We start from the raw sequence: 15,860 nt of genomic DNA on the forward strand, positions 1-15,860 counted from the left end.
TGTCTCTTTAGCGACTGTCTTCAGTTGGCATGGTCTGTGTAGTCGTCGGAAGTAGGGCAGGAGTATACCCGCAAGAAGCTGCAATCGGAGCTTGGAACAACACTCTCGCATATCTATGCAGCCCGGAGCAAAATGTGCCTCTGCCAAATTTGCATACTAAAGTGGGTCTCAAAGGAAGATATTTAAAACTGCTTGCGAGCGTAAATCTGGCCGTAACTGTTGCCTTGTTTTCTGTAAAACTATGACAAAAGACAGCCTGGGTTTTAAGTGTTTATTTAAATCACAGTAATTGTAACAACTTAGAGACATTTTCTTTGTACCAATCAATATTGCCTTTTGGGGACCACTCTAACCTATAGGATTTTTGCTTACAGAAACGGGGTGGGATGAGTTGACTTTGAAGCCTACTCAACAGGGGAGTTACAAACCTTCAATAAAAATCTTAAGTTTAGTTGAGTGAGCACTCAAACAGGGGGTTGTTAGATTAGGCATCACGAATATTAGAAGACTTGAGCTGACTCACTAGGTTGCTTTGACCTTCCTTGTTTGGCGTCTTCCTATCTAAAAGCACTCTTGCACACATTATCCACTTTGAACCAGGTAGGAATATTGGGTCTCACATTGGCACATGGGTGAGGTTGTCGCCCCTCCTGTGTGGGTCGGCGGCTAAGACAGTGCAAGACTCGGCACCATCCTATATTAGACAGTCTTCTTCCGAGTCATGCTAATGTGCTAACCATTGCACGACGGAAACAAAAAGTTGGGTTTGGTTGGGGTAGATCCCTTAACCACTAAGGTGTTTGGGTCACCATTTCCTGTTGTGTGTCTTGGGCAAGTACAGCCTGGTGGTGCTCATCCCTCTCCAGGCCAACAAATGTTTCCACCCGGTCTCGAACCAGGGACCTTTTGCGTTTTAGGTGTATGTGCTAAAACTACATATTTTTTGATGTACTGAACATTACTAAAGTTACTATACAATGACTCCTGAATTTATAATTAAAATATCTAATTCTATCACAAGCGTTAAAACTGTTTAGAAAATGGACTGATTTGGGATATGAGTTTTTAAAGAAAACAATACAGTGTAATATTTTTACCTACTTTTGCTTTTCTGCTTTTGTGGTGGTTTTTCTTCCAATTAGTCTTCAAATGACACTTCTCTGCTTTAATTTATGCTCATGAACATCAGACCTGCCCTCGGTACACTCTCGAGATCAAGCATCTGAATCAATCATTCTATCCATTATTTGCATTACGTATTGAAATTTGTTGGCTGGTGCACTCTGCAGAAAAGATGAATGCTAAACTATGTTTTGCAACTTGAGGCCATTGTTATCCCAACCACTCTGCAATGACTGCAGTAAAACGGAGCCTTTCGGTTTCTCCACTAAATTACAAGCACTTTGGCCTAGACCATAGACTGTGGTCTGCATACTGTCAGCTATTGATGAATTGACACTAAATTATAATCCAGGAACGGAGCGTTTGTTTTCAGGGCTGTTATTCACTTATTTGCACTCGTGCGAACTGAGGAAAAAGAAAGGTTCAAACATGTTTGTTTTGGGAGGCCAATGTGATTGTTCTGGCATTCTCATGGAGAAAAATATAAATTTTGTACATTTGTATGATTTTCCTTCTCCAGTGCTTAAAGATGCTTGATAAGAGATGTGTATTTTTCTAAGAACTGCATTAATTTCCTCCCTTGGTTTCTTTTGTTGTTGTTTTTTCGTGCTGCATCACATTTGCTTAAGTGATATGTTATTTTACTATTTTTAGACTTCTATATTAAGTGTCGGAAATGTCATTAGTTCAGGGATCATGGATACCTTAACCGCCAGTGTTGTCGAGGCACCACTCCCTGTGGTGTGTCTAGCTACATAAAGCAAGTACAGCCTGGTGGCGCCCGTCCCTCTTCAGGCCGTTTTTGGGAAGGGGGTTTGCTCCCCCACATGAAACGGATCGTACTGGTTTCCCTGATTACCAGTAGCAGGAGAAGTGTCGAGATCTGTCTCTGATACAGCACCTCTATCATCTGATCGCTGTTGTTTTTCAGTGTAAAGTGTCATCCTGCTCCTCACATTGACGGGCAGCAGCATGTGAGAATACTCATACTGGGGAAAACTATTTTTTTCTTCCAAAATTTCGAGTATTACATCGTACAATACGCATTGTTTCGCTTGTAGCTTTGATATTTATGTTGAAAAACAAACTTTGTGGCAATGACATTTCATCCTTTACTTTGTGACATATTACCAGTTCAAACTATACAAAATATTTTCTGTAAAGGATTTTTTATAGTTGTATATTTATATTCAAATTATTTATCTATTTATACAAATATATAACTAAATTGATTAAAGAATTAATTTGTTCTTTCAAAAATATGTAGATTTTTTTTAAACAAATTTAAAAGAAAAAGATATTAGAAGAAATGGAGATGCCTACTAAATCTTGCAACAGTAACCATGTGCTGTGGGGATTCATTTGGCTGGGCCTCTACTTGGTTGAAAATTACATATATAATAACTCAATAAAATTGTTCCATACCTACATTAACACTTTAAAAAAAATGTTTCATTAGAAATGCATAAATACATAAATATCTCAAAAAATTGATTTTTTGGAGACTCTTTGTGATTAAGGGCTATACAAATAAAAATGACATTCTTACAGAGCCATTGTCCGAACCTTTAGAAATAATTGTATAAATATCATAGAAACAGTGAAATTATATTTGAGTTATTTTGGGGATTTTTTTTGTTGCTTAGTGTTATCGCGTTCCTTTTCATTGCACTATTATTTTTCATTTGATACACATTGCACTATTATTATAACTTGGGCCAGACTCTAAGCACTACATTGTTAATATTTTTGCTCCGTTTAACATGACAGTCTTGCATCTTATTTTTCTCTAAAAAGTCTTTATTACATTTTTACCTCAGATTGCCCTGTGTAATCTTGTTGCATACAATATTTCACAACTTTGATATCAGTGGCAATAAAGATAATTCAATTAAAGTAAAGAGTGTATTATAAAAATGACTGAAAAACTCAAATATACCCTTTGCTTAATCTGTTTTTTTTTTTGTAAACTCAGTGACAACAATCATGCACGGTACTTGTTGCCCATGCTAAACCAGCAAAATAATATGTTCAGAGTAGCGCATATTATGCACTATAAAGCGCGCCGGATTATAAGGTGCACCTCAAAAAAGTCTGTTATGGTATATTTTTCATATATAATGTGCATGGAGTTTAAACTACAGTTAGGGCTAAGGTTGCATTAAAAAAAATTTTGATTAAAATAATTTATTTCATAGACATCCATCCATCCATCCATTATCTGCACCACTTATCCTCAGTAGGGTCGCGGGGGTGCTGGAGCCCATCCCAGCCATCTTCGGGCAGTGGGCAGGGGACACCCTGAACTGGTTGCCAGCCAGTCGCAGGGCACACAGGGACAGACAATTTGTTCGCTCATTCACACCCAGGGACAATTTGGACCGGCCAATTAACCTGATATACCATGTTTTTGGAATGTGGGAGGAAACCGGAGTGCCCGGAGGAAACCCACGCAAGCAGGGGCACAACTTGCAAACTCCGCACAGGAAGGTTGGTAGCTGGATTTGAACCCATGACCTCAGAACTGTGCCACACACGCGCTAACCACTGTGCCGCCATGTTGTATTTCATAGACATACATTACCATTTTGACATCTGGTTTTTCAACAAAAATAATTAATTCATGGTTAGTTTGCTGTCATTACTCCAATGTATCCCCCTTTTGAGCAGTTAGACAGCCAGTGATTGACGTGCAACAACAAAATGAAAATGTCTCATCTCATCTCATCAGCTGTACAGCTTATTCTCATTAGGGTCGCGGGGGGGCTGGAGCCCATCCCAGCCATCTCCGGGCAGTGGGCAGGGGACACCCTGAACTGGTTGCCAGCCAATCACAGGGCACACGGGGACAGACAACTTACTCGCTCATTCACACCTAGGGACAATTTGGACCGGCCAATTCACCTGAAATGCATGTTTTTGGAATGTGGGAGGAAACCGGAGTGCCCGGAGGGAACCCACGCAAGCACGGTGAGAACATACAAACTCCGCACAGGAAATCTGGGGCTGGATTTGAACCCACGCAGCAGGTTCCCATGACATGAACTGTGCCGCACATGCGCTAACCACTGCGCCGCCGTGCTGCCCTAAAATGAAAATGTATTGTTTCCAATTTGTATCCACTGTATTTTCTTGTAAGAAGTTTATAAGGCGCACTTTGGGTGTTTTAGGTGGGCCTTTGGTTTGGAAAATACGGTACTTTTACAATACAGTGAACCCTTGTTTATCGCAGAGCTTACCTTCCCAAAAAAAAAAACCTTGATAGGTGTAAGCCATGAAGTAGAAACCTTATTTTTCTTACAAATTTTATACCATGAAGTACTCTATTGTACATTGAAACCAAAAAATAATGCCCTTTTGCCCTTTTTTGGGCTAGCTGTTTTACCTATGTGTACAAAATAACTGTGACTTTATGCTCAGGTAGAGAAAACGGGGAAAGAATATTTAGACAATCACAGTACAGAACACAATGCATTATGCTAATCAGTGAAATATCAAGACGTGAAAAATGAACCGCGTTATTGGTAGGGTTTGTCTAGAACTATTTTTGGGCCATGATGTTTAAAAAAAAAAACAATCTGTCATATGGCCGATATTTGAAATGAATTGATTGATCATCTATATTCAACAATTGATTAATCGGTCTTTCAGTAATAAAAAAATATATTAGGAAAAATAGAGGCGCCTGCTAAATCTTGCAACAGTAACCATTCATGTGCTGTGGGGACTAATTTGGCTGGGCCTCTACTTCGTTGAGGTCAATGGGAAGTTATTGCTCGGTGTTGGGCTTTTTTTTGTCTCCTCCCTACAGATGTACTCTGACAATTGCCCTCTTCCAAGAAGTCCTCCAATTTTTTCCATTTTTGTAAGTCCTGTTGACATACTGGTGAAAATTTTATTATTCGGATCTCAGGACAATGCTTGGCACAGTGAATTTGTGCCAATGTGACGTACTTGCAGGAAAGACAAGCTGTCATTTTTCTTTTGTTTTTTTGTTTTTGCTTCTTCTGACTGGTAGAATGTTTCCAATTGTTTTCAGGTTTTGTTGCGTCATTTTTGAGTACTTTGGAGTGTAAAAAAATCGTGATAAAAAGGAAGTAACTTGGACAACCTTATGATTGCTTAGACACTGAGGAAATTAGCTAATTTGTACCCTCTATTAAACTTAGTTGACACAGTAAATAGTAGTGAGACTAATTGATTACTGTTTTCGACTGCCAATTATGCTACCAACACTTGCTCCACTGTCGGGGTCCCGGCAGAAACAGCCTGGCTATTTGGGTGGTTGTGGAAAGTAGAAGTAAGAAGGGAGAGGACCCATCTGAGCATCCCGGGCAAAGGACTGGAGGATGCTGCTTGGGAGGGTGGGAAGAAATCCCACTAGTATTGCCCTTTTCACATTGGTTAACTGCTGTTAAAAGTGTCGATAAAAATTGTTAAAACCTCATATTATTAGAATATGATATAATGAAATTGTGAATGTATTTAATTGCTGTTAAAAGTGTCGATAAAAATTGTTCAAACCTCATATTGTTAGAAAGTAATATAATGAAATTGTGAATGTGTTTAATTGCTGTTAAGAGTCGACAAAAAATGTTCAAAACTCATATTGTTAGAAAATGATATAATGAAATTGTGAATATGTTTAATTGCTGTTGAAAGTGTCGATAAAAATTGTTCAAACCTCATATTGTTAGAATATCATATAATGAAATTGTGAATGTGTTTATTTGCTGTTAAAAGTGTCAATAAAAATAGAAAAGTGTTAAATGTGTTTAGCAAGTTCGCTAACTTGTTTGCTTTACTGTCATGATTTCATACAAGAAAGTCTAATTGCTGTTTTTCTATCCATGAGCTATAAAAATGCATTCAACCATTCTGACAAGTCATTGTGCCATGCTGTCAGACTCCAATGCCTCATTGGAATCTCTTGATTGCAGTCAAGAGACAGAAATTCGCTGTTGTGTCTGACTTGTAGGTGCTGGTTGACCCATTTCATGATGTTGTCAGTCGAATAGTAAGAACGCCATGTTTTGGAGCTTATAACAAATGCCGTAAACAATGTGGAGTTATTCTTTCAAAGTGCGATGACTTTTTGTGACAGTGATAACAAAGGCACTTCAATTGCCAGCTGGCTTACATTTTCTTTCATGTTGACAGTTCACCCATGACCCCTCCTGGAAAATAAAGAGTGTCATCCCGGCAAGCAGACTGTCGTTGATGTTCTTGGATTTCATCCAGACCTAAACTATGATCAAAAAAGCACATCTTAGGTAGAAGGTAAAATAGTACACGATATCTGTGTTTAATCAGGAATGAAGACATTTGTAGTAAATAAAAAAAATGTTTGTCTTCATTTATGAATAAGGCATCACAGAATTTTTGAAATACCAGAAGAAAGTTTCTCTTTGATAAAATAAAGGGTGTTCCAAAAGTCATTTTGACGTTGAATATCTTAGAAACTATTAAAGATGTAAAAACACATCCGGTAAATTCAGATCACTTATAAACTCAATTTTTTTACTTGAAATGTTCAAAGATGTTCAATGTGAGCACCATTGGTCACACAACACACATCAAGTTGATAGTCATATTCTGGTTACACTGTTCATTTTTTTCAAGAAAATTTTGTAATTGTGTTTAAATTGTCTTCTATTGCAGTTAAACCAGCTCTCCAGTTGTAAAAGTTCATTTATTTACAAATGGTGGTGCGAATAATACATTTTTAAAGTAAAAGAAATAACTAAAGTGCCCTCGTGTAGGTTTTAGATCAGGGGATGATGTAATAACAGTCTGTAATTTGCAAAAAAATCGGTGGTCTGTGCAGCCTTTTGAGACTGATTAAGGGCTACACAAATAAAAATGACTTAACCTGACTTGACTTGCCAAACACGTCCCAGCATTGCATTGTCAATGGTTGCAACAGCTTGTTGTTTGTGCCTTCAGTTTACCCATGCCTTTTGCAATAGGGGGCACATAGACAAATCCTGTCACAAATCCCCACAAAAAAATCGCATGGTGTAAGATCTGGAGATCTGGATGGCCAGACATGAGATCGTGATCAGGACTGTCCAATCCATCTGTCTGGCTGTGTCATGTACAGAAACCCAGTAACCCTGAGGCTCCAGTTGTTGTGGCGCCTCATACTGCTGGAAAATTAAGTCACAAGACTCTTTCTCACTCAATATATCCATTAACCAATTTTTTTTCGGCATGTCGAGCTATGTCTCACTATTGACTGATGCTCTTAATAGGAAAAATGGTCTATTGACAGTTTCCTTCGAGATAGCATGAAGCACATTCCCCGTTGGTAAATCTCGCTAATGTTCAAAAAGTTGATGTGGGTTGCCTGTACCCCATAAGCAAGTGTTATGCTCGTGTAACTTTGCTATTTATGTGGAAATTCGCATCATTTCTAAAAATAAGCCGGTTGTTAAACCAGTGATCTTTCATCTTCTGTTGCATTGCCATGCAGAAGTCACAAGCTAGTCTATCAAGGGTCAAGACTGAATTTAGCTTGTAAGGCGTCACGTGCAGTGTTCTTTCCTAGTGGCTCTTTAATAGATTTGATCACTAGGAAGCAGTCCAGACTTGTTCAATCGCATCATCTGAAGTTGAGGTGAATCACATTCTTTACACTGGGTATAAGCATCCCACGTTATGAATTTGCCATGCCATCCCACAATGGACTTCTTCTCTGGTGGCTCCTTTCCAAATTTTCTTTAAAATGCATGTTGAACAACAGTGTATAATTCAGTTTTTACAAATTCAAGCACACAAAACGCCTTTTCTGGTTGAGTAAATGCCATTATGTGTCTGAAATGAAATTTCCAAAAAATCAATAGCCTTACAAAAAACGTATTGTCATTAGTTTTAAAATGTCACAACTTTTATGTTACTACCATTGATAATTATGGTGTGTTGGGGACTTTGAATGTACACAAAACCTTTGGAATACAAATGTAATGTTTTTCTTTGGTTGGTAAACAATCTGGCGGTAAACTATGGCATTGATTCAGGAAAAATAATCAAGCTTTTATTTTGCTTTAATATCATGTACTTTTTTTTGCTTGGTGTCCTCACAGCTTCTCTGCCAAAGTGAATTGAATTTAGAAAAGTGATTGTGTGCAAAAACTTATATAAATACATAAAAAATTAACTCGCTCCTCTTTTTAATGTATATTTTGTCTGCTTAAAGAGTCAAATCCAGTGTTGTTCTCATTCTGTCATTCATAGACCAGAGTTGTTTTTTGTTGTATGGTGCTCTGCATAAAGGCGGCAACTCTGTATTATAAAAGAATTTAATTACACAGTTCTAAAGCTTATCAGTCTGGCACATAAAAGGTGCTTTGTTCCACTCTTGTCATATGCTGAATATCTTCACCAGTTGCACTTTTAAAATCTTTGCAACTTGATGTGGTTCAAGAAGTAGTGAAAGAACCTTTCGTTTCTTCAAAGTCAGCTGCACATGCTTGGAATATAAAAGAGTATTGGGAGCTTCTTCCACAGTTGATGCTGCACGTTATAATCTGTGCTGCTTTATCTTCCTAAAAAGCACTAGTTATATAAGTAGATGTAACTTATTGGCGTTTGTTTGATGTATATTCTTTTTACTGTTTAGCTATGCTGGAAGAGTTTTTTTACGCTTTGTTTTGATACACTAGAACAATTTTCCATTCCCCTCACTCATTGTCACAGTTTGTTAATTTGGTGAGAATGTACAATAAAATAATTGTCACCATTCAGACAGTCTGAAATCGGCTTTTGCCTGTGACCGACATTAGTGCTTTTGGAAACTTCACAGTAACGCTTTGCAGTAATGATGAATTAACAGTGAGAGCAACAGTTGGTATTGAATTTCACTTTGTGATATGGCAATGTTTTACCAGTGTACGTCTGCCCATAGAGATTTGACACTATTTTCGATGTGTGGGCCTCAAAACCATTCATGTATTCTATAAAGTTTGAGTATGTTTATGATTCGATTTGTAATGATAAAACCAAGGCCATGACTTTAAGCTTTTGTAATTTTATATGTATTTGAATGAACCACAACTGTAAACGTGCTGTTACCTTTGTAATATGTATTTCTTCATTTAAATACTAATCAATCAGTATCTCTATCTTTCACAGTGGAAAGATTCGATTCTGGCTGATTTAATGCAAAACATTTTTTAATTTAAACGTTTTCCCATCTAAGTTCTCTACTTTGGTGTGTGTCGCAGGAGCCAAGAGGTCTGGAATCCCGGCCCCAAGGGAAAGCCAAACTTCGATTTCAAGGGAGCGCATTTCACTGCGGGACCAGTTGAGGAACTCCTCAACTAAGAGGATAGTGTCCAGCGCCAGCACGTCGAGTCTCTCTACCCTGGCGAAGCAAACACGGGGCTCGGCAAAGTGTCGTGGGGATGCAGAAGGCCAGGAAAAAGGTCTCCTGGAATGTCAGGTTAAGGAACTGTTGGCCCAGGCCAAGGCCAAAGACTCTGAAATTAGCAATCTTCGCACAGAGTTGCAACGTTGTAAAAGTAAAGCCTCCACTTCTGCCCCGTCACCATCACCTGTCTTAGTGTTGCCTCAAGATCCGTCCCCTGAAAGTGATGGGCAGCTCGCTGAGGCTCTTTTGTTGATTCAGGAGCTGCGGGAAAAGAATGCAAAATTTCAGAGAGAGCTGGCAAACCTCCATGAAGAGAACCAAGCAATAAAGAAAAGGCTTCTCTCTTTCGATACCTTGCCTTTGTCTGGTAGCTCTTCTAAACTTCAGAATGGATTGCTGTCAGACTCGGGCCCAACCGTCAGCCTTGTGAAAAGATCCATCTCTTCCAGCTCTGTCAAGGACTCTCCATCGCCTGACTCGTCCGAGTTTGAAAAAATCCCTCGTTCTGGATCAATAAGCAGCGATGTCAGCAGTGAAGCTGCAACAGGTGGACGTGACATTTCTGTGCAAAGTCTGACCGAACAAATACACCGTTTGGAGGAAAACCACCACAGCACGTCAGAAGAGCTCCAGGCCACTCTACAGGAGCTGTCTGACCAGCAGCAAGTGGTGCAAGAACTAACTGCTGAGAATGAGCGCCTTGCCGAGGGGAACCGCCTTCAGCAGGCCTCTCTCCAGCAGCAGAGGGAACGTTCCGAGCTGCTCTCCCAGAAGAATGAAGCACTGACCGGTCGGCTTCAGGAGCAGTCCCAAGCTCAGGCCAAGAGGGAGGATGAGATTAGGAGCCAAGGCCTAAGATTCGTCGAACTTAAACAAAGGTATGACGAGCTAGTTGAGAGCTCGCGCTTTGAACGGGAGAAGCTGGTGGACATCCAGCAGCAGCTAACAAGCAGCCTTCGCGCTCTGGAGGCAGAGCACCAGGAGGCCCAGGGCCAGGTGCACAAACTGCAAGAAGAGATGGAACGGCTTCACGCCCAACTGGATTGTGAGACTGAAGCAAGGGGGCAAGCTGCACAATCGGCCGAAGATAACAAAGTGACAGCTGACTGTCTCCGTGTGGAAAACAGTCGTCTGAAAGCGCAGGTAGACATAGAGAGGCAGAAAGCTGGTGAATTTAAAGCCATGCAGAGTGCAAGGGAGAACAACGAGCTTCAGCATCTGCTCGAGACAACCCGCACCGAGAAGGACCGCCTGGAGCTGCAGTTGACTGAGCTCACACAGCAAATGCTGCAGACCCATGATAGGACGGAGCACGAGCAAGCCAGCATGTCCAAGGTACGTGGAAATGTTTTTGCGAGGGTTGGATAAAACCGACACAGTAAAGTCTATTTCAGATTCAGATTCAGATTTACTTTATTGTCATTCGTGTACACGTGTATATAGAACGAAATGTCGATACATCTGACCCACACAGTTTCCTTGAGCGTCAGCCGGGATAGATAAGATTAACCATGTCTTCGTCAGAATTTTAGCGCAGCAGTTCATCATCTCGCTGTTCGATGTCACTTCCAGTTGTAAATGGTCCAGTTTATTGTCCAGAGAGCGAAGGTTGGAGAGGCAAATGGATGGGAGAGGCGTTTTGAAGGGTTTAGCCTTTAGCCTAGCTGTTAGCCCGGCCCAACAACCTTGCTTCCTCCTCTGGCACACCGCTCTCTTGCCACTCTGCTTCGCTGCTTTGTAGGCCGCTGGGTCTTGTTGATGTAGCAGTCCGTGGCTAAATAAACACTCCCGAGTGGTCGTAGCACCGAGCGCTTGAAGACAGTGCCCCAAAGGCTGCAGTTATTTGTACTTTTTGAGGGGAGAATTATTTTGATCGGCCAAGTTGTAAATATTTATGCAAGATATGTAAAAACAAACAATTTGCATTTAAAAAGCCACGAAACATGAGGAAAGATCAACTTCCAACATTTCTCCTTTCTCTAATACTTTATGCTAAATAAATCAAGATACATTGATAACTCGCTATACGCAGTTTACTTTTCATGGTTTTGCTACATCGTGCATTGTGTTTTGCATTCTGATTGGCTAAACTGTCCCGAAGATAGTACTAATTGGTCATAAACAATGAATAAATGTTTACTGTATACATTATTTTTATTTCGCAAACGAATGTTTGGGCCTTTAAAGAGGTTTTGTTTTTAATTTCGCCTATGTCAAGTTTATTTTGAAACCTAACCACCGCGATAAATGAAGGATTTCTGTACTTTATTCATTAAAAAGTACAAAAATCCACTTATTTTACAATAATATAATGGCAATTTCCAAAGTAAATGGAGCATAATATTTATAGATGAATTAATCTTACATTAGACCCTCCATCCAAGGGGAATCGAACACAGATTGCAGCGGGGAGCGCGCCGTCACATGAAAAAATTAGGCTTTATCTCATTATCACACTATTTTTAATGACAGTACCAAATTGTTGATGTTATTATTGGACCCAGCCGTGAGATTATTGTCAGACATTAAACCGGTCCGTGGTACAGCCAACTTGCAAAGTCTTTACGATGCACACAGTATTAAAACTAAATGATAAGAAAGGCGTTGTGGGAAGTTATATGGTCAATCTGAATCAAAAGAAGATAAATGCATTGTGGGAAATAATTTGGTTGCCCTGAGAGATGTAAACTTACAATTATTAGTTTGAGCTGAGAAAAAGTGAAAACAATTTATAACAAATTTGAATATTTTTTAGTTTCCTGATGTCTCTAACATATCTGGTACTGTGACTAAAAAAGAGTGATCATGAGATAAGACCTAATGCCTTTTCATGTGTTTTCTGTATTCCTAGTGGTCTCGTGGATAGATTCTGTCGCTCTCCTCGCCGCAAAACGTGTTCGACTCCTGTTGAATCCAAAGTCATGCAATTGTGAATAACCTTACATGTCCCTAGTGGCCAATTGTACACATATGGTTTAACATTTTCCATTATTGTCCGCATATAAGACGCACTGGTGTGCCTAGTAGTCCTGTAAACACAGTGTTTTTTATCATAATTCACAGTGGTTGGAAATGTCCCAACACAAATTTGACAATTCTTAGTTATCGCTCTGAAACTCTTGAGCCTTGTAACACAGTTGTTCTTGTTTGTTCATATATTGAATTGAAAAATGCACACAGGCAGAGCGGGAGGATGAACTTATGAAGCGGGTGAATGCCTTAGAGGAGGCAGGCATCCTGGCTGAGAAACAAGTGAAGGATATGAAGGAAACCATCTTTGAACTGGAAGACCAGGTGGAGCAGCAGAGGGCGGTCAACGTTCACACACATCAAACAGTCCTCGACTTGGAAAGTAGGTTTGACTATCTTTGTTTCAAGACTCCATGCAAATTACCGTATTTTTTCGACCATAAGAGGAACCATCAATAATTTTTTTTTGTGAAATGTTTTTCATATATAAGGCACACCAGATGATAAGGCACATGGAATTCAAACTACTGGAAGGGCTGGTGGCACTAAAAACACAAAAGTGCCGTAGTTGCATATTAACTGATCAGTCATTATATATCACTGATCACAATTACATACTATTGCATATAAATGCATAACTTTGAATGGGAGTCAAACCCAAACCAAGATCCTTGCTTGCCATGTGCCAGATCCCATCCACTAGACCCCTAGCGATGCAGACGACACACGAAAAGGCCTTTGGTCTTGTTTCATCATCACACCATATCATGGTGAAGAATTGTTGATGTTATTTTTGGTCAGTGGTACAGCCAACTTGCTCAGCCTTTACTTAGAGCACGAGATTCTGAACTGTATGGCGATGAGGACATTGTGGAAAGTAATTTAGGGTTTTTTTTCAACCGAACGATGTTAATGGCACTTTGGGAAGTCATCAATACTTCCGGCGCCGTCGCAAATGGCAGCCACTCCAGCAAGCTCCTGTGTTATTTTCGCTACTTTTGTGATTTATTTTTTGTGAATTTCCCTGCAGGGATGAATAAAGTATCTAGCTATCTAGCTATCTATTTTGTCATCCTGAAAGATATAAAAAAAATACATGGCTGCACATACTGTGTAAAATATTCGAAAAAGAGAAACAACATTCTCTATACTGTGACATATCTGGTACCGTGACTAAAAAAAGTAATAATGAGATAAGACCTAATGCCTTTTCAAGTGTCGTCTATATCCCTAGGGTTATGGTGGGTGGAACATGGCCCACAAGCTTCATTTATTTATTACATTCTCGATTAAACATTGAAACCAAAGAACCCTATTTACAATGTCAAGCATTTGTTTAACAAAAAAGTAAAGTATTTTATAAAGGTTTTTTTTCTTAGTCAGAAAGATGACTATAGTTTTACGTTTATCTGACTAGACCCCTTTCTTTTCGCTATGGATTCATAAACCTTTAGCTACCAAACATGTCAAATCTGTTTATAAAAGCCCATCAATTTGTCTTTGCAGATATTGTTAAAAAGTTAGAGGAGCAAAAACTTAAAGCGGAACAACAGCTGAAGATTTTCAACCGACAAATGATGGTAAGAGAGTTCGATCACATTTTCTGAGTCTTGCTGATTTGTTTTCTGCTCTATGAACTTCATGCTTTAATAACTACATTTTTGTCACGGAGTATATACAATTCTTTACAAAAGTATTGACCCCCCAAAACCTTTTAACATATTGCCATGTTTCAGGATTTAAACTCCTATTTTCTATGAATCAACAATGTGAGACACGATTGTAAAAATAGACCAATGTATTCGCATTTTATACTGTGCTAAAAAATAAACATTGAAAAGTGTCATGATTACTTATTGCCCTCACCTGTGCCTGCTCGTTTGGCCCCAGCTGCTGCTCGTTTCCTGATTGGTTCCCCTCCTTTTTAAACTCAGTACTCCATTCACTCTTTGTCAGTCCGTCAGCGAACCTCCGCATACGAAAGGCAAGCACTATTTGACTCTGGCTCCCTTCTGTCCCGTCCTCACCTGTATCCTGCTCCATCTGTCTATGACTTCCCGATCGTCTCCGGCAACTTCACCCGTTTTTGCCCATCGACCACGCTCCGATCTCCTGCTCTGGCTACTTGACCCGTTTTTGTACACCGACCACACTCTGATCATCAGTCTCGGCAACTCCACTAGTTTTCGCATTCCGACCACGCTCATTGCTTCTCCTGCCCAGCACCGGATCGCTGTTGTTTGTTTTCCCGCACATGACTTACTCGATTCTCCAATAAAGCTTTGTGTGAAACGTTACACGTTTGGGTCTTCCATCTGTTCTGGTTCGGACAGAAAAGTAGGCATTGTAAATGTTTTGGCCTCCTTTAAGTTAAGCCTTTGTACTACATCCTTTTGTTGCGGATCACAGACAGAAGTCTTTTTGAGTATGTCTTTACAAGTATTGCACATTTTGAAACAGAAATATTTGCCAATTTTTCTTGACAAAACCGCTCAAGTTCCTTAATGTTTGTTAATTGTTTGTGAACAGCATCTTTCAGATATTTCCACAGATGCTATATACGAATGAGGTCTGGACTTTGGCTCAGGCATTTGAACACATTTATTTGTCAGTTGTTATTTGTCAGTTTGAATCCATTCCATTGTAGATATTGCTTTATAATTAGGCTCGTTGTCTTTTTGGAAGGTGAACCTGAGCCTCATTGTCAGATCTCGAGCAGATTCCAACAGATTTGGATGGGTTTCAGCTAACTCCATTTTATTACATTATGATATTATTGCTTGGACAGTACTCCCGGAGATGTGCAAATGTTGCAAAATATTTTTTTATCCCATTCCTGCTTTGAACTTTTACACTACTTAACTGTTCTTTGTTCTTCATAATGCTTTCACAGACCTCTTAGCCCATCACAAAGCAGGTGCACTTAAACTGAGACTAAATGACACACTTTGTTTGTCGTTGTTAGTCATTTAGGTCGACATTGGATCATTCAGAAGTCATGAAGGTACTTCTGGAGACAATTTTCTGAGCTGCAGTTTTTAGCCTTAAGTTTAAAGCCTGAAATGTGGCAATATGACACAATGTTCTTGGATGGGCAATAACATCACGAGACACTATAAACCAGCTTCTTGAAGCGTCTGTGTCTATCTGGCCCCCTGCAGGAAGAAAAAGATGAGTGGCATCGGTTCCAGGCTGATCTGCAGACTGCAGTGGTGGTTGCGAACGACATCAAGGTGGAAGCTCAGCAGGAGCTACGCTCGCTCAGAAGGCAACTGCATGACGAGCAAGATCGCAACGCCAAGCTTTCTTTGGACCTGGAAGCCCTGCGAGGTGTGAGGTAAGATCCTTCTCTCTCTGTCCTTCAAAGTTTGGAACGCTCAATAAAAGAGAAGATTCG

General features: G+C 39.8%; 1 protein-coding gene across 5 annotated transcripts in view; it reads left to right on the plus strand.

Annotated features, from left to right (window-relative positions):
• The window catches only part of specc1 (sperm antigen with calponin homology and coiled-coil domains 1), a 92,547-nt gene that overhangs the window by 24,484 nt on the left and 52,203 nt on the right, over positions 1–15,860 (plus strand). For all 5 annotated transcript variants that reach the window (XM_088320853.1, XM_088320854.1, XM_088320855.1 and 2 more), the window contains 4 exons: positions 9,348–10,828; positions 12,674–12,845; positions 13,970–14,043; positions 15,625–15,800. In XM_088320853.1, the coding sequence (XP_088176979.1) occupies positions 9,348–10,828; positions 12,674–12,845; positions 13,970–14,043; positions 15,625–15,800 (1,903 nt within the window). The remainder of the gene's footprint in view (positions 1–9,347; positions 10,829–12,673; positions 12,846–13,969; positions 14,044–15,624; positions 15,801–15,860) is intronic.

This window comes from Urocampus carinirostris, chromosome 17 (genome assembly GCF_059441175.1).
Source record: "Urocampus carinirostris isolate Australia breed hairy pipefish chromosome 17, RoL_Ucar_1.0, whole genome shotgun sequence".
NCBI lineage: Eukaryota > Metazoa > Chordata > Actinopteri > Syngnathiformes > Syngnathidae > Urocampus > Urocampus carinirostris.